The 18,895-nt window shown below is 55.4% G+C and overlaps 1 protein-coding gene across 4 annotated transcripts; it reads right to left on the bottom strand.

Annotated features, from left to right (window-relative positions):
- Positions 1-948: 948 nt before the first annotated feature.
- On the bottom strand, positions 949-18,819 carry TMEM184A (transmembrane protein 184A). 4 transcript variants are annotated; one of them, XM_037506714.2, is made up of 10 exons: positions 17,338-18,819; positions 16,112-16,891; positions 8,419-8,637; positions 5,887-6,052; positions 5,289-5,379; positions 5,121-5,196; positions 4,860-4,951; positions 3,820-3,989; positions 3,010-3,207; positions 949-2,301 (listed from the first exon to the last, which is right to left on the bottom strand). In XM_037506714.2, the coding sequence occupies exons 2-10, from the start codon at positions 16,166-16,168 to the stop codon at positions 2,042-2,044; spliced, it is 1,329 nt and encodes a 442-aa protein (XP_037362611.1). In that variant the 5' UTR covers positions 16,169-16,891; positions 17,338-18,819; the 3' UTR covers positions 949-2,041. The 4 variants fall into 4 exon arrangements, with proteins under 4 accessions (XP_037362611.1, XP_054549527.1, XP_054549528.1 ...); XM_054693552.1 differs by having other exon boundaries at positions 16,112-18,819; XM_054693553.1 differs by lacking the exons at positions 16,112-16,891; positions 17,338-18,819 and adding an exon at positions 13,685-13,844.
- Between the last annotated feature and the right edge of the window lie 76 nt (positions 18,820-18,895).

Raw genomic sequence — 18,895 nt, 5'->3', positions numbered from 1 at the left:
CCAGGGCGCCTCCCCACCTGTGGGTGGCAAGAGCACTGGGCACCATCCTCACGCCTTTATTGTCATAACGGTCCACAGATGGTGATGTCTGTGGGGGCCATGACCATGGAGGGCAGACCTCTGCAGCACTGGTCCACCTCTTGCAACTCTGGCCTTGGGCAAGTTGCTGGGGCTGCCCTAGTCCTTGGAACACATTGAATGTTCAGCAAATGCCCACTTCCTTCCCCTCATAAAGCCAGTCAAATGAACCTCACCCAACTGTAGGAGACCTGGCTCTCCCTGACCCACTTACCCTCTGCACGTAGCTTTGGGCAACTCAGGCCCCAAGAAGCAGCCCTCCAGGGTAAGGACCTGTAGGGCAGCAGCCCCCAACTTCCCCCACCACCCCCCTGCCTGCCCCCAACACACACAGCTGAGTCTAGCATCTTGACTCTTGCAACCTCCAGATAACCTCCCTGCTTGGTTGCCAGGTCTCCAGGAAGCTCCATGCGTCTTCCTGCTGACTGAGATGGCAGACACCTGGCCATGGGAGCCACATGGGGAGGGGTGGGTGGCAGCTTGTGGATCTGCTAGCCTCCGAGGACCTGATAGGACAACGGGAGACTTGCCAGCTGGGCTGCAGGAGGAGACTCTGCCTGTCTTATCAGGCAGTCCAACTGGGCCCTGTGTGAGGCTGCTGGCCTTGAGCTGCCGGGCTCAGGGACAAGGAGGCAGGGGTGACCCCCTTCCAGCATGGATACTTTTGGTTAGTTCCCACTCTTGTAAGTCTGAGATCCTCACTGCCTCTCCTTTCCTGGTGACCGTGGGAGCCGGCAGCCAGGACGTGGGGTAGGCTTTGCTGGGTGGTGCCCGCCCAGCCTTCCTGTCTGCTGCATTGGCCTGGCAGCAGGCTCTGGCGCCCAGGCCTTACCCATCTCCCCTGTACCCTTCCCCCAGCTCCCACCCATCCCAGTGCACACCCCAGATGCACAGACCAACCATGATTTGTACCCCACTGCTGTGCCTTTGCTCCTGCCGTTCCTCCCCATGTGCTTCCCATGCTCCTGCAGAAGGCCTCGTGTTCCCCGGTCAGTCCCTGCAGCATCCTAAGGGCAGGCCTGTGTCCCAGGCTCAGCTCTCTGGATCCCCAGATCTCAGATCTTGAACACCAGTCTGGCATCTGGAGCAAGTGAACCAGAAGGCCCCCCACCAGTGCCTGAGCACTCCCAGCTTTGGCCGGCCTCATCATCTACTGCTGGCGAGGCTGGCAGGAGGCCCATTCTATGGAGAAAAAAGTCTCAAGGGCAGGTGAGCTGGGATCACTGTGTGCAGGCAGTGCATTTGGTTTAAACCAGTATGTTTTGCCCCATGCTGCTCTGAGTGAGATCATGGCTTCAGGCCCTGGGGTGGGCTGGAACCCTCCCATACTCTGACCAACCTCAGTAGCCTCATTTGTCACTCACTGACTAACCCTGAAAGAACAGAAGCCAAAAGAACCACTAGAAAACTCAGGGTGTTTATGTATAAATAAGCTCCATTACCCGGAAATAGCCCCCAGGGGCTTCTCAGACCTGCATTGTGGTGGGGGGACTCTGAGGCTGGGGGTCTGGTAGACTGCTGTGGAGCTGTGGAGGAACCTAAGCTCTCCTTCCACAGACCCAGGAGGGCCACAGCAAGACTGTCGAGTCACCCTACCTCCAGTTGTGTGGCCCCACCCACCAGTGTTCCCACATCTCCAGTGCTTCCCCTCCACACGCTTGTTCTTCCCTGCAGCTTCCCAGCCAGGAACCAGTCCATCCAGGGACCTGATGGTCAAGTGAACCCAAATATGCTCAGGTGCTCTCTCCTGGGACTGCAGACCCACTAGGTGGCCCCTGAGCATCCAGCAGGGTCCCTCAGCCCCTCTCCACAAGCTGGCATTAGGATGGGCAGTGTGCTCCACAGACCTGACCGGGCTCTTGGGAGATGCTTGGCCTTTGGCAAGAGGGCTGGCGGACAAGGGGCCCTGTCCTGTCCCTAGGGCTTGGTCTGCAGATCCCGTCGGGTGACCTCATGGCCCCTCTTACAGTTCCTCTGAGGGGATCAGCATCCTCTTCTCCAGGTTGCGACTCTTCCTGCCCCCGCCAGAGCCACCTGCAGCACTGGAGTGGGTGCTGGGTGAGGGGTGCCCTCCTTGGCTGGGTCCTGGGGCCTCGTTCGTGGCCTGCTGTGTGTAGTGCTGGTAGGCAGGTGAGAAGTTGTGGATGGCGTCCTGCACGATGTCCTGTGGGCTCATGGTCTCCTTGAGGCCACTAGATATGCTCTGCATGGGCGCTGGGGGTGCTGGGAGGGGGGCAAGCAGCATGTGGGTGGGGGGTTCCCATCTCATCCATCATATAGTCAGCCCCCAGGGACATTACCCTATTACCCTGCTCCCCTCAGACCTCAGGGATGCCTAGGGGTGGTGCTCCTGAATCCCTAGCTCCTAGCCTTGGCCTGCCTGGAGCCCCCCAAACCCAAGCCTCAGCATTGGGGCTTCAACCCAGAATCTCTATAGGGGCCACAGTGGGAGAATGCTTTGACCTACTCCCATCTTGTCTTGGGCCTGGGGTGAGCCCATCACATGCACCAAGCTGACCAGCCACAGGACCTCCTGCCCAACAGGCCATTTGTTAGGGGCAGAAGCACCAGCCAGCCAGGCCCTGGCTTCTCCTGACAGGTCTGTCCAAGCACCTGGGTGTGGTGAGTGGGACACCCCAGACTCAGAAGCATCAGCCCCCTATCACTGGAGGTAGCCAGGCTCAAACATCTGGGCTAGCCCATCTCATACCAGCTGCTAGCCTGCCTGGTCTCCTCAGCTGGATGAGTTGCAGGCAAGGTACCTGTCCTGGGCCCAGCCTTTCCACGTGAATGTCCCTTTGTCCAACAAACAGACATCCCCTCGCCCATGAGTGAGACAGCACCCAGAGAACTGGCCGTCACACCCCATCTCAGGCCCACAACTATGAAGTTGTGAAGTTCCCTCCACTCCACTGGCAGGACCCGGCATACCTGGCAAATTCTCCTTTTTCTCTGAGTACACCTGGCAGGTGAAGGCATAGCGTAGGGCAATGGAGGCAAAGAGCATCTCGATGCAGATGATGAAGTTCTGATAGCCTGCCGCCAGTGTGCCAGCTCCCACTTTGCTCCCATCGACGACCTGGACCTCAGGGATGACCCCACACCTCTCCAGGATGGCCAGTAGCATCCCTGGGGATGGTGACAGCCATTCAAACACCCTCCTGGATAGGAAGCTGGACAGAGCTGTCCCCAGCCAAGAACCTTGTTGAGGCCAGCCTCATGGGTATGGCAGGGATCTGAGGAGAGGAAGAGGTGATGCGCCGCCCCCCCCGCCCCCACACTGAGAGGCTTGCCAACCAGCAAGGTGTATGACATGGTGACATGGTGTTTGAGCTCCCATACCAAGGAGCCAAGGTTCAGAGGAGCCAGGCACCTCCAAAGATTGGGTGTTGGCATAGCAATATCCAGGCGCTCCCCAAGTGCCCACTCTGACCTCTCCAACCCCAGACTAGGTGCACCCCTAGCTCCACCCCTCACTGTCCAGTGCCCATCCTCTTCTGCAAAGTGGGGGCCACCACCTGGTCCAGGGTCTGATGGGGACAGGGCTCCCCCGGTCCTCTGTGTGTCCTATCCACAAACCCGCTGTGTGGGGAGCTTGCTGTTTCCCCTTCTCCAGGCTGTATCACTGACCACTCCCTGGGAGAATGGGCTAGGCCTGAGGGCACCAGGGAACTGAAAGTGGGTGTGGGATTTGAACCCAGGCTCTCTGGGCTCCAACCCTGCCCCAGAAACCCCACCTACCCTGCCAGAAAGAGAGGAAGATGACTGCTTTGATGGTGAGGAACTTGAGGACAGGCTCAAAGGGCCGCAGGAGCTCTTTGGTGGCGAAGTAAAAAAGGAATAGGGCATAGAGGGCCAGGCTGACTGAGACATTATAGATGAGTGTGACGTAGAGGTAGCCGCTGTGGATGCTGAGGGTCAAAGCAGGTGTCAGGAGTCAGGGTTGGTCCCAATCCTCTTCTGCCCTCCCCATCCTTATCAGCTGTGCCATTTTCCCACTGCCATCACCACCCCGAACCTGGGCACCAGCAGCCACCCAGGTCTGGAGCCTCCCGCAGGGCTGACAGATGCACCTCAAGGGAGTGACCGAGAAGCTGAGGGTGGAGCATGGGCAGGAGGGTGCTGTTTGGTAAGGCTTTGTGGCTGCCCTCCTACCCTTTCCCCACCCCCTGTGCAGCCTGAGGGACTGGGCCTCTATCCTGTGGGCACACAGGCATGCATGTTCCTTGTGTGAATGTGTGTCTGTGCATGTGAGTGTATGAGTTTTTGCACACACGCACATGTGTGTATTACCGGGTACTCGCGTAGGTGGGCATGAGTGTGTCCATGAATAAGTGAGCATGATGACTATGTGTGTGTTTGCATGTGAGTCTCCATGCATGTGTACACATGTGAAATTGTGTGCACATACAATTGCATGGGAGTGCGTGTACTTCCATGTGAGTGTGTGTGTGTGTGTGTGCGCGTGCGGTATGTGCATGTGACCTGATGCAGAGCTCCGAGAGTGTGCCAGGGCAGCACTGCCCACTTCCTCTCTGCCCCAGTGGCCAGCGGGAGCTCTGCTCCCTTGGTCTAAGTGTCCTTAAATCCAACCTGTGCTCTCCCTGGGGTGGGCCACTGCAGGGTAGGGGAGGAGCGAGTCCGGCATCAGGAATAGGCACCTGTCCTTCCTGGCTCAGCATGCAGCCGAGCTGAGCTCTCTACTGAGAGCCTTCTTCCAACCACCTGCTGCCCCCCAGGCTGAGCCCACCTCTCCCTCTGGCATGGTAGACTGTCCTTACTTGAAGTCCCCATCGTGGTATTTGTCAAATGCCTGCAGGACGATGGTAACCACAGCCATGACGGGTTTCACAACGCAGAACTGCAGTGTGGCCTGGGAGAGGGGAGGGAGGAGGGTTGTGGCCCCAACCTTAATGGGTCTGGGAATGGTGTATGGGGCCAGCATCCCCTCCATGCCCCCCGCCCCAAACACACACACTGGGCAGCAAGAGATCATGGGAGGTAGCTGGAAGGGGCCAGGTAAGAAGCAAGCCCTGTCTCACCTGCTTGCAGAAGCGCAGGAAGCTGATAGAGTAGGACATGCCCCCGAGGCAGCAGGTGCCATAGAAGCAGCTGGACCTGCAGAGGGGAAGTCCCTGAGGCCACGTCCCCAGCCCAGCTGGCTGCCTGGCCTGGAGGGGACCTGGTAGGCTCTGGGGTGAGATGCTTACCGGATGGGTTTTCCCCGAATCTCAGCCATGATGGCACTCTCACCCCCCAGGTACTGGAAACAGAGGCTCAGGAAGCTGTAAATGACAAAGGCTGCGGAACAGGGTTGGATGGTTTTGAGCCCAGCAATCTACCAGATTCTCAGCTTGCATGAGATTCTCCCTGACGACTCCACTCTGGCCCCCAGATTTTTTGGCACCTATTTCATGGAGGACAAGCTGAGGCCCAGGACACACAGCAGTAATCTCTCTTCATATGCTTCTAGCCTCGCCCTGGGACCACTTGCCATCCAATAGGGGAAGGACCTGTAGAAATCACTGAAGCTCTGATGCCACTCCCTACCCCACACTCATCTAGAGCCCTGTTTGTTTTGTCCAGGCTCTGGGTGGGCCCAGTGGCAGCCCCCACCCCCGGGAACCCAGGAGTCTTGGTTTCATGCTGGCCAGCCCACCCTTGGCATTGCTAATCCTGGCTATCAGGCAGCCCCTCCTGGAGGGTGGGGTGCCCCCCAGACTGTTGGTGGGAGTTCATGCCCCTGGAAGCATCCTCATGCCTGGCCCTTTGAGTGTCATAGCATGGCCTGGAGCATGGCAGCCTCACCTTCATAGCAGTCACGCACAGAATCGAAGTAGATGTAATGCTGGTGGCTTCCGAGGAGGAGCAGGCTGAGCCAGGAATCAAAGGCGTAGATGGGCACAATGAAGAGAAGGCGGATGATGTAGCGCTGCTCGTTGGGGACTGTATAGGAGCGCAGGTGCAGGTAGATCTGGGTTTGAACAAGGGCAGCTGGGGAACAGGGGCTCACCTGCCACTGCTATATGGGCAGCCTGAGCGGGGACTTCCCTGGCACCAGCTAGCCCCTTGCCTTGTAGGATACTCTGCACTGGGGCCACTTATTCATTCATTCATCCATTCATTTATTCATTCATTCAACGAGAATTCTCTAAGGTCAATTTGGTGTCACCTGGGGAAGATGGGGCATTTATGGCCCGTAAGTGAGCATAGGCATGGGGGAAAGTGACCCCATATTTCAACATGGGGCATAAAAGGGCTAACATCCTCTGCTCCCTCCTGGGTATTTGTCCTATGGAAAAAGTTTCTTCAGAAATAAAAGATCCGTGTATTAGGATTTGCAAAGAGCCCTACAGGACCCACACACAGTGGTGGGCCCAGCTGTTGACACTGTACAACTGTACACAGTCAGTAAAATGACACTCCCAAATGCCATTATGGGGAAATGCTCTGATACTATGTGACATGTAAATGTTGACAAATCCAGCAGGATCCAGAACATGTTGAAAACGTGATGAAAATGGAAGGAAACCCATTCCAGTCTTATCCCTGAGCGATATGGTGATTCTCGTTTTTGTCTGTAAACCTTCCCAGATTGCCCACGTTTTCTATGAGGATATACCAAAATAGTGACACTGTCTTTTGTTTTGTTTTGTTTTGTTTTTGCATAGAAGAACTGGAGTGTAGGTCAGAGGTAGGGGTGGTGGTGAGAGGATTCACAAGAGACGGAGTGGGGAGCAGAACAGGCAAATTTTACAAAGACACTGTCTTTGAAAAGAAGCAAAGATGGAGAGTTGGACACATGGATCCCATAGCACCTCTGGAAGGCTTCCTGGTGGTGGGGGGGTGGGGCAGTGCCCTGAGTAGAGTTGGAAAGCGGGCAGGTGAAGGGCAGGCTGAGCAGAAGGAACAGTGTATGCAGACATCATGTGGTCCAGGTCCCTGGGGCACATCACGGGGGTGGCTGCTGGCTGGGAGCAGACACAGGTTCCTTATCAGTCATTCCCTCCCCAGCTGGTGCTGTGGGAAGGACATGGCATGACCAGCCATTGGGAGATCTGAATTCTGCTCCCAGTGCTGGCACTGCCTATCCAGGTGGCCTTGGAGAACTGATAGATGTCCTCTCTGGCCTCTGGCTGTCCTGTGGGCTCTGAATGGGTGGAGTGCCTGGGACTCCTCAGGTAAGAGGACCTGGCTGTGTGGAGGACCAGGGTAGGCCAGGAGCTCAGCCCAAGTGATCCAGGCCTTGGTGCCCTGGGCAGCTGAGCTACACACACACTGACAATACTGCCTACTCCCGCTACTCTTCACTACATCATAATTGACTGAGCCTGCCTTACACACTATATTTTGGTTATTGAGGCTACACAGCAGAGTCTCTCACCACAAAGTGTATCTCACCTTCTTGTTTTGGCAGCCTCTGGCTACCGCTTCCCTGCCTGCCAATCTCCTGACTATCCCCTGCCCAGGGTTTACCCCACCAGACCACTCCCTATACCAGTGCCAGCTGAACTACCCTAAAAGGCAGCTCTGCTCCCGGCACCCCCAGCTCCCTAGTACCTCCAGGCTTGGCCCAAACCACCACACAATTGTTCAAGGCTCCTCAAGTTGTCCCGAGTGTCCAGCCCAGGCAGCCCTCTCATGGGCCCCACAAGCTCTCACCCCCAATCAGGTAGGCCCTGTGCTTTTCTGCATGTGTTACCCCACCCCTGTGTTTGGGTGCTCCTGGTGCTTCTCCATCTGGGGAGCTGTCTTGTCTCTCAGCAGTGACTGCCCTGGGGAAGGAGCTAGTGCAGCTCAGGACTCGGGAGTGTGTCTTCTCTCCCCTGATTCCTTCATGAGGAAACTGAGGGGCACCCCCTCCTGAGGCCTTCTAGCTAAGCCCGCACCCAGCTCCTACTCCTGGCCCCCGCTTCCTAAGAGCAAAGTCCAACCCTGCCAGCCTTCCTGGCCAGCTGTCCTCTGGAGGAAAGGCCTTTCCATTCCTGCTGGGAAAGACACTGGGCTGACTAGGTCAGTGTCTTTGTCTGTGAGATGGGACTCAGCATAAGGCTGAAGGCTAACAAGTGTCTGGTGAAGAGCCGGCCTCTGCCCCCTGCCTGGCAGAAACACCCTATCTTCAGGCCCAGCTCCCACAAGCTGAGTTCTGAAGGAAGCCCCCTCCTCTGCCCCTCTGTCCTGGTCAGGTGCCACCTGTAAGAGCCCCTGGGCACTGTTCCTCTGTCCAGCTGGGCCCCTCCTGTCCGCACCAAGGGCAGTGCCTGAGGCCCTTTAGTCCTAGTGCCCCACCAGGGCATGTCCCACAGAAAGTGGGACGCTAAGGGAAGCGTGGAGACTTACCTGGTGGCAGGTGAGCACCAGGGCGGTCCACACAAAGATGCCGGAGATACCGCGGGCCAGCGAGGTGGTGAGGAAGAGCTGGGGTGCTCCGTGGGAGCCATTTCCCACACGGTCCATCTGTGGCTCAGCAGGCACAGTCAGTAAGGGGCTGAGCTGAGGCCAGGTTGCCAGCTCCAGGGGGGCACTGACTGTCCCCAGGAGCCCTGAGGCATTACTCATCTGCAGAAGCCAAGGAGAACACAGGGAAGAGTGCGGGCTTGGACAAGGTGTAGCCGGCAAGCTGCAGCAGCCCAGGCGCCAGCGAGGGCAGGGGGAGGGGAGGGAGGGAGGGGAGGAGGCTGAGTGGAGGCTCAAAGGGGCTCCTCCTCCAGGCCGGCCGCAGACACGCCCAAGATTGCCCTGGGCATGGGTCACTGTCCTTTCCAAGGGAGTTGGAGACTGACCATTCTGCTACATTCCCTGCTCCTGGGCAGCCCTGGGCTCCCTCTGTGCTCAAGGACCCAGCCTGGAGTTCCCTTCGTCCCCAGGGTTCAGCCACCTGGGCCGGAAGTCAGCTGCCTGAAGGTGACAGGGGCTCCAGATTTAGTTTAACTCTCTGAAAAAGGAAACGCCACCTCTGGTGCCCTGGACTTGTGGAGAATACACTTTTTAGAAGCTAAAGACATCTAAGAAAGTGGGGGAGCCCCTGTTGCTCTGCCTGGCCAGGCTAAATGTAGGCAGCAGTCAGGCTGGTGCTTCCTATAGCTGCAGATGGTAGGGGAAGGGTAGCCCAGCACCTGCTGCCTCCCAGTTTTGCCACAGACCCTCTCTCTAGCCCTGGGTGCCTGTTCTACAGTCCCTTGACCACCTGCTGGGGCACCAGTTACCTCCCTTCTCTCCTGCTCCACGCCCTATCTGGCCTCTGCCCTTCCTTCCAGCCTGTGGTCACGGGGCCCAGCGCCTACCTCTCAGGCAGGAAACTTCCTGCTCAGTCCTGGGAGGCCCAGCCTCCGGGAAAGCCTGGCTGGTCATTCGCGTGGCCACGTGGCCCCCTGGCAGCCCCAATGGGGGTGGGGCAAGGCCAATAATTGGAGGCGTTACCAGGCCTAGGGAGGGGCCACGGCCTTACCTCCAGGGCCCACCTGAGCTCTGGGCTGCAGGGAGGGGCCAATGGGGAGGAGGAGGAGACTGTCCCCTCCCCATGTTGACACTCTATCCTCCCCCGTGGTTTGCTTAGCAGCAGCTGGCTCCTAGGTACCTGCTGGCCGCCAGGTGCCCTCACCTGCCCGTGCCAGATGGCCAGGCAGTTGCTGCCAGGATGTGAGTCAAGGGGGAGGGTCACGGGACCAGAGTGAGCTGTAAAACGAAAACTGTTTCTATTTGGAGTGATGAAAAAGTTCTGGCATGAGATAGACTTGGTGGTTGTACAATGAAATAAATGTAGCAAATGCCACCAAATTATTCACTTAAAAAACTGGGCCGATTTGTTAAAGACTTTCACCTCAGTTTACAAAGTCCAGACCCAAGAAATGCATTAAAAACATTTAGGGGTGGGGGAGGGAGAAGGCAGATCACTGGATCCTGCTTGGGGTCCATGGTCAACCCACGTCCAGAGATTCCTGTAAAATGCCTTCCCCATACCCCTGGTGTTGGCTCCCAGCAGGGAAGGTAGGGAGGGGGCCTCAGCCTGTCTCTGGGCACCCCCCACCCCGTTCTGGTTTCAATGTTCTACAGGTACCTGCATAAAGTTCCTGTTCCGTGCCTATGACAGAAACTCATGCCACCCTGTGCTCCCCCAACTCTGGGCTATAGGGTTGCTGGAACTCTCTCCAACACTCCCTCCTCTCTCCAACACTCCCTCCCAGGTCAGAACTTCTGTATCAACTTTTCTACCAGCTGACTCCTTGTCCTGCTGTCTCATGGGTCACCTTCTCTGTCCCATCATCCTCTTTAAATTCCTTCTGAAATTCCCCATCCACCTGTTGGTTTTGTGTGTGTTGCTTGCCTTCTCTCCATGGGAGCTTCTGGAACCTGGTGCTGTGCTCAGCCTGTGTCCTATGAACAAGGAACAAGCGTCTTGCTGTGTGGGTGGCCCTCTGGGCTTCAGGCTTCCCCTTAGGCCAGTGGTGTGGCAACTATGGTCTATACCTTCTCCAAAGTGAGTTCCTCCCGTGTGCCAAAGGTGTTCACCTCAAAGCCCCAGTCTGTCCACAGTAGTGCAGTGCTGACCATGCCCCAGGCCTGCAGAAGGCAAGTTCCACGGATGCAGAGCAGCACTGGCCATGATATTGTTATCATCATTATGGACATTTAAAAGGTAGCACCTCTCATTGCCTGTAATGACAATGGCTCAGGGCCCTTGAGCATGAAGATGCATATATGGGGGCAGGGGCATGGCTGGAAGGGCACAGGGATCCCACTCATAGTACAGGCAGGGAAATTGAAGGCTAAATCTTTCCCAGGCTGATGCTGAGGATGAGTGGGCACATTGTGTGGTTAGATATCAGAAGGACTCCCCTAGCAAAAGTCACTAGGACCAGGTCTCTGGAGAGCTCTGCGGGACTCTGGCTTTGGGGAGGCTTGAGGCCGGGACCCAGCATCTCAAATACCCAAACACAGATAGAGGGACTTAGGAAATTCTGTCCTTTCTTCTTCAAAGGCAGATTATACCGTGGGAAAAGGCGGTGTTTTCTGACTGGGTACAGAGACTTGGGGTACAGAGACTGTCTGTCCTGCAGCTCTGAGGGGACATGATCCCCTTTTGCTCAAGGCCATTCCAGTTCTGATGGTGGTGGCCAGGCCCATGTTGCTTCTGGCTTGTTCTCAAAACCATGTTGACCAACATGTCACTGCCTCCAGGAAGGCCTCTAGAGAGCCCAAGCTATTAAGCTGGCCTCTGCAGAACCTCCTACACACTCTGGGAAATCACTGCTCAAGGACAGTTTTGGTTTGCTGCTTCCCTTCTGCCAGATGGAACCTAGTGTGCATTTTATTCATTTTATTAACGCGGGACTCCGACCATGTGGGAGCTCTCTGTCATCTCCTACCCTCTTTCTTCTTTGGCTTCTGACCAGTCTTTCTAGGGGCACCCTCAGCCCTTTGTCCTGCCACCTCAACAGGCCCTTCACCTTTCTAGGCCTCTGCTTTCTCATTTGTAAAGATGAATTTGGGATTCTCTGACCCCTTCCTTGGGCACAGCTTGCAGTCCCTAACATTGCTGGGAGACTTGGCACAATGCCCCTTTGCATGCTGAGAGCTCTGGGGAAGGTCCCTGGCCACAAGGCCCTCCCAGTTCCCAGACCCCTGAGCAGGATCACAGGCCAGGACATACCCAGGAGCAAGCAGGAGGCTGTGAATGGGTGAGGTGTGGTTGTGCCAGGAGAGGGAGGGGCTGGCCATGCCAAGCCTGTGCACAAGGGACAAAGGTGCTGGGTCTGGGGAAGCCAGGAACTCAGCATCCTGGTCCTTGGAGGGCTGGGGAGAGGCTGACCATGGTCTATCTGACTAACTGAGGCCCGACCTCCTGTGGCCAGTGTCACAGCCCTGCCCACACAGGAGAGGTGGCCGGGCCAGCCAGGCCTGATTTCCCTACCTGGGGGCTGGACGCTGACCAAGCCTGTCATAGGACAGACCTGCCCGCCCAGATCTGGGCAGCAGGGGCCTCTGACCACTGTTCACTATGACCAAGTGACCTGACTCCTCAGAGCTCCCGGCCAGGGTGTGGGGCAGCTGAGAAGCCACTGGCTAGTCCCAGATCTCAGTGCTCTCGTCTGAGCACTGAGCACAATGCCTTTCACCCTAGTCACCTAATGTCCAGGGTTTTTTCTGTTTTGCTGCTGGCGCCAGCCCTTCTTCAGATCAGCCCTGTCTGACCCACACCCTGACAGTCCCGATCTCAGCCAGCCTACCATCTTGGGGATATCACTGAAGGCATGAGGCTGCTCTCCTACAGGGCAAGTCTCTCCCCTCTTTCTTACTGGTCCCTAGGGCTTCCAGCTGTTGAGAGCTGCCTGCCTATGTGCCAGGAGAGATGAGGGGTGGGGCCAGTGGCGTAGGACATCCTAACACCCCAAGTCCCCAGCTTGCCCCACCAGGCTCCTTTACTTTCCCCTTGGGGTCTGCATGTGCTGGCCCCAGAGAGAGGCAGACAGGATTTGCCACTGAGCTTCTGTTGAGGCCACACAATGGCCATTGACTCAACTAATATCCACACATACTCCTTGGCCTGCGGGGTGGAAGGGATTGGGACAGAGCTTGCTGTCAGCCAAGGGTCCTGGGTACTCAGGCCTTTAGGTCACACACATGGGAGCTGTGGTGCAGAGAGGGGAGGAGCAGGGGCTCACTGTGGGCTTCTACCCCCCTCCCCAGCACTATCCTGTAGGCCACAAAAGGCCTGGATGATGAGTCCTGGCCTGGCCACTCCCTCCTGGAGCCATTTCTTCCCTTCCCCTGGACTTAAGGTAGGGCAGGAAACTTCGCGTCCTTCTTGTATTGGTTCTGGGATTCCTCAGGAGGTGCATAACTTGGCAATGTTGTCTCCTGGAGGCCAAGATGTTGGCTCCCAGTCAGGGCATTGGCCCCAAAGCCGAGGGCACAGGGCCCCAGGTCCCACACTCGGGTAGGGACCCATCAGCCCTTGTCAGAGTGGGGCTCTGGAAGAGCAGGCCTCCCATCAGGGTCTTCTCAAGGGCCCGGGAGAGCGTGGTTGGCTGTCTGGAGGGGCTGGAATCCTCCTACCAGGTGCACGCAGGGGGGCTTCTTTCTGCTTCCTGTCAGCCCCATGGGACCCCCAGGTGGGGTTTGGGGCTCCTGTCCTTTCTGTTGGGTCTGTGCTGGCTGTGTCCTCCCTCCTGTCTCAGTCTCCAGAGGGAACCAGGTGTCTGCCAGGACCTGCCTGTACTTGCCCGTTGCCCGGAGCAGGATGCCAGCCCTGGGGGGGTACCTGTCCGTGTGCACCTGGGGCTGGGGTGCTGACATGGGTCTGGACTGGCCCAGCTGGCATGAGACCCTTTATGGCTACCGGGTGCCATCCCCGGGGCTGGCAGAGGGGACAGCCTTGGGAAGAGACAGGGTGGGGCCGAGGGGTTATGACTCTCAATTTCAAGGTGTGGACTTTTCTCTCCAGAAGCCCCCGCCCCACTAGGGCACATGGGCCCTAACCTGGCCACCATTCCCTTCTTATGGATGCACACACACACACACACACACACACACGTCCATGAGGCGCACACACATACACATGCACACATATGTACACAGGTGTGTGCACGCACACATTGCAGCTCACCTCCCCAGTGGCTCCCTCAGCCGTCTGCTTGGCCCCTTGGGCAGGACTGTTGCTGGTTGCCAGCCCTGAGAGAGGTGATGGGGGTAAAGGGGGTGGTGAGCCCCACAGTACAGTCTCCAGCCTCTGCGGATTTTGTTCCGGCGCTGCGGCAGCCTGGTTGTTTCAGACACTGCTGCTCTGTGGAAGGTAGCCTCTCCCCAGACCAGAAAACTCTCCCCACCCTGCCTGCCCTGCCAGGCCGGCCCTACCTGCCTGGTGCAGTTGGAGCCACACCCCCAACATGCCCTGCCCAGATTCTCGGACCAGATGTCTGTCCCATCACTGCCCGTTGGGGGACGAAATGGGCTTGAATGTGGATTTGTTGGATCATTGACCGGGTGCAGCTCTAGATGGCTGGAGCCACCGTTCTGGTCCATCTGGGGCAGGGGTCCCACTTCATAAAGTATAGTAAGGGTTAAGTGCCTGACATCCCTAAGTCCCTAAGTGTCTCCCTGTTCCCCTTCTGTTCTCTCCCATTCTGTTTTCCCTCCACAGTCACACAGCAGGGGGCCAGGATTCTCAACAAGCTGACCTGCCTCACTCTGACCATAGCCCAACAGGACTACAATGCTGGGGCCTCCCTGGGCAGCATGGGACAGAAAGGACACCCAACCTGCTGGGGGGGTTGCTGCACCCCAAATCCCGGCTGTTCCCCCTACTTGGTTCTGGGCCTCAGTCTTCCCACCTGTGAGGTGGGTTCACCAGAAGGTACCAGATAGAAGTTGCTGCGCACAGAGCTTGCATATCCACTGTGCTGGCTGTGGGCTTGGGGAGTCCTGCTGGAGGGCTGGTGTTTTGCTTGGAGACCCCAGCCCCACTCTGTGTGTCTGGTCCATTTCTTTCTCCTTGTCTATTTCCTCTTCCCTGCCTTTCCCCTCTACTTCCCCACTCCTTTGCCATCTCAGTCTCTCTCTCCTTGCCCCTCGCTCCCTGTCCTCTTCTTCCAGCCCTCCAGAACTTTCCATCTTCACCAGGAAATGGGACTCAGGACTCTGTGAGCACCTGGGGGCTCTAGACTTACAGGAGAGACACAGCCTGGGGGGGATTGCCAGCGATTGTCCTCTCACACACATAGTGGCCAGGGACTTGGAGATGGTCATCATCAAAATGTCCCCAAACTTGGGCTTATATCTGAAAACTTCTGTTTCCCAGGGCTCTGGTGCCTTCCATCTCACAATCTTTCTGGAATCTGAGTCCTCATGCTCACCAGTCACCCTTCTCCCCACACAGGGTTTGTGCTGTTTCCTCAGTGATGACAGTATTTCTCTGCAACCATTTCCACATCATTCAGTCTGATTCCATGAGTCCATTGACTGACCCATTACTCTGTCACCTGCCCAGTGCCCTCTCCTGATTTCCAATTTCACTACAAAGCGGCCAATGTCAGAGCACTCAGCCAGTCTGGTGCATCTTTCCATGGGTTCTTTGTAATCACTGCTTCAGGTGGGTCCAGGTCTGTTAAGGTCTGAGCTGCTCAGAATGACAATGAAGGGTGACTGCCTTCCCTGCTCTTTGATGACCTCCAGAGGTCCCCACTTACCCTTTGAGCTGAGTTAGAAACCGCATCCCATATCCTTTCAGGAAATGGGAGGGAGTGGGAGGGAAACTGGGCCGGCGGGCGGGGGCCTCCGTGTGCAGCACAGCAGAAAATGTGATAGACAAGTCTCGCCGTGCTGGTCCAAGGGTATGGCCTTGAAAGAGTCAACTTCATCTACCAGACGGGCTGCAAGGGCTGGCAAATGAGCCCAATGTTCAGTATTTACATTTGGCTGTAAATTACTGGAAGTTGTAATTATAGTTTGATCACTGGGTGAGCGCCATATGCAGCCTTTCCAGCTAAAGGAGTAACAATTTCCACAAAGCAGACAGCCCTGCCTGTGGAAGCTGCCGGCTTTATAGATCTTTATTGGAGCATGTGTCTTGCCTCCTGAAGTATAGCAGCTGGGAGCAGAACACCAAGGAAAGCAAGTGCCAAGTGCCTTTTCATGTGACCCCCACATCTCAATTCCTAAGGCAGGGCAGAGTAGGAAGGCACTGGCGGCAGTGACACAAGCCTTGGTCTCGGTATTTAATAGCTACCAGACGGCTTCAGGCAGCTGTAAGTATGACTTAGCGAAGGCGTTGGGACCCTGGTTTCAATTATACACCACTCACACCACCACCTTCCTGTGCAAATAACAAGGGCACAGATGCGTTTACATCCTGGGGCCAGCACTTATCACCTGGTGTCACTGAGTCATTCACCCCATCTTTTTGAGCCTCAATTTTCTCCAGTACTTACCTCCTAAGGGTGGCATGAGGCCTCAATTAGACGGTGAGACGCTGCCAGGGCCTGGCATGTATGAGGTCCCATAGGGGGCACAAGGCAACAACGCTCTTCCCACTTACAAGGAGATTGCTGTTCCACGGTGCAGAGTGGCGGTGTGAGATAAAGGGAGGTCCCATGATGGATGGACAGAGTAGACACCGGGGCCCTCTGCCTGGGTTCAAATTCCAGTTCTGACACTCAGTGGCAGCTGTGTGACCGTCTGTGTCTCACTTTCCTCACCTGTAACATGCAGAGCATTAGTAAATCCCCCAGGCTGTGGTGAAGATCAGACGAGTCACCATGTGGACTGATCACAGAGCCTGGCCAGTGTAGGCAGTGCGAGTTGTTATGCACTTAGGGATTTAATCAGAAAACCAAAAGCTGCAGGTCTGAATATAGACTCAAATTGGAATCCTACCCATGCTTCATTTTTCCATTTGTTAAATGAGAGAAGCCATAGTTCCACAAACATCTAATTTTTAGATGACAAGAGTGAATAATTATGTGCTTATTTTTTGTTACTGTTTATTTCATAATCATAAACTTAACTCTGCAATCCAGCTAGACTTGGAAGGGGATAAGGAAAATATGGAACCCAAAGGATTATAGAGAGAACATACAGATTATAGGCTATTTTGAGAAGATGGGGATGAAATGGTGCTCTTTTGAGCCATTGAAGGAATGGTCTGTTGGTTAATATAAAACACAAGTCGAATTTATTAGATTTGGTCACAGTCAGCAATGATGATCTTCTTGCTGGTCTTGCCATTCCTGACCCAAAGCCTCCATGGTTTCCACAATATTCATTTCCCCCTCACCTTGCCAAAGACCGCATGCTCTCCATTCCATCCGTCTTGGCACTGCAGAAGAGAAACTGGGAACCACTTGTGTCCGGTCCAGCATTTGCCACTGACAAGTCTCCAGATGAAATTCTCATTATCCAATTCCCCCTCACACAGATGCACTTGCCACCAGTGCCATTATGGCGTGTGAAGTAACCACCCTGGCATACAAATCCTGGGATTATTCTGTGAAAGCAGGAACCTTTATAACCAAATCCTTTCTCCCCCATGCTCAGGGCACCAAAGTTTTCTGCTGTAGGAGAGGTGGGTCAAGAGTTCACTGCCAACAGCAAGGTTGAAGAACACAGGGGGCTACACAACGTGGGAGGTTTGGTGATGGCAGCGTCTGCGAGGCCTAATTATGTGCTAATTTTGAACTAAGACTGCCTGAGAATGAGCCCTACAGTGTTAAAATGATCATGCCCCAGGTTTCCTTTACCCCATCAGTGGCATTAGCACCATACCTGCCATGACACATGAACCACCTCGGGGTCCTCGTGTGCTGACAGTCCCTTCCCTTCTTCAGTCAGTCTCTTCTGGACTTTCAAACTTGGGTCCAGTCCTCCACAAGTAAGATCTTGTCAGGGGACACACTGGCGTGAGAATAAGTAGAAGGAGCAGAAAGGTTGTGGGGGCCATCAGACTGCAATGTGTTTCCTCAAGGGACAGAAAAAGGAAGGTGGGGCAAAGCTATCTGGGAGTCCTTGAGCTAAAGTTGGCCATCTAAGACTCCTGTGTCTTCCAGGGTTGGGTCAGCCTTAGTTTGCCCTAGTGTTGCCAAAGCATGCAGGCACTGCTGGGGGACAGTCGGGGTGGGATGTCTTTTCCATTCAAGCATCAATCTCCTCCTCCAAGACCCTCCTCCTCCAAGACCCTTGATCATCCTAGTGTTCTGTGGACACAAGCCATCTTGTGAGACTGTGAGCTGCAAGGGCAGGACCACGGCTACTGGTGACCCTGTGGGTGACCCAGCACCATGGCACACACAGACACTTGCCCGCTAAGGGAATGAGCCCTTGAAGATAGCTTTTCATCTTCAGTTAACTCACTCTCCAAATCCTTTTACACTAGACCAATGGTTTGAACCACCTTTCCCATCATGTCCTTGAGACACCAAGCAGCTCTCAGGATCCCAGAAACCGTGCATTCTGAAGAGAAACCAGATACAAATACCCCATCTAATCTCATAAGGTATTTCTTTACATGTATTTTAGAAGTGAATCCTAAATTTTCTAGGATGTCCTGGATGCTTGCTTTTGGGAACCCCAACATTTCTGCTAAACATGTCCTACCACCACTCTCCAGTTGCCCCATTTTCTCCTGAGACAGTCAATGATACAGATCTAAACTAGTTTCAGGTACAACCAATGACATGCGCCACTGTGGCTGGAGGGAAGATGCAGGAGAGCCCAGGCGGATGCCAGGCTGCCCTCTGTCAGAAACTCAGGCACCCATTGACTGACTTACTTTGGCACACATGCCATCCTGAAGCTTTGCAGGACTTAGGATCAAGTGCTAAGGCCTTAGAACAGCACCGAAGGCCCTTTGCATTTCTCCTGCACCTCTGCTTCATGTTCAGCCAGATCAGTACATCCCACGGTCTGATCTTAGCAGCCCGCCCTGGTTGTGCGCCCCCTCCTGACCTTTATTGGAATCACCTTCTCCCACCATTCTGGAGTCCCTCCCTATAGATGCTTCCGTAGGATCAGGTGGCTGATTCACCTGGCCCTCCCCTGGCTGTAGGGGTGGCGAGCATCTATTTCCCATCTTTGCAGGATCTGGCTCCTGGGGCTAGGGTCTGTGCCCCTAGCTATAAGCAAGACAAGAAATGTTTGTGGAATGATGATAACCATTCAGCTGCCTGGCATGCTGAGAAGTCACAGGAAGAGCAGCAAGATAAGTGTTCACAAAATCAACTTCTGGGATTCATCTGGTCCAGGTGAACTATGAACTTTGTTTCTGCCAAACCGGTTTTTCTCCCAGGTAGGGTACTCTAAGTTGAACTGTGCTGTAAGACTGAAA

Source organism: Talpa occidentalis, unplaced genomic scaffold, assembly GCF_014898055.3.
Source record: "Talpa occidentalis isolate TD23 unplaced genomic scaffold, MPIMG_talOcc4v2.1 talOcc4.12, whole genome shotgun sequence".
NCBI classification, from domain to species: domain Eukaryota; kingdom Metazoa; phylum Chordata; class Mammalia; order Eulipotyphla; family Talpidae; genus Talpa; species Talpa occidentalis.
Note: the sequence above shows the minus strand (reverse complement) of the source record. Positions and strands in the feature narration are given on the sequence as shown.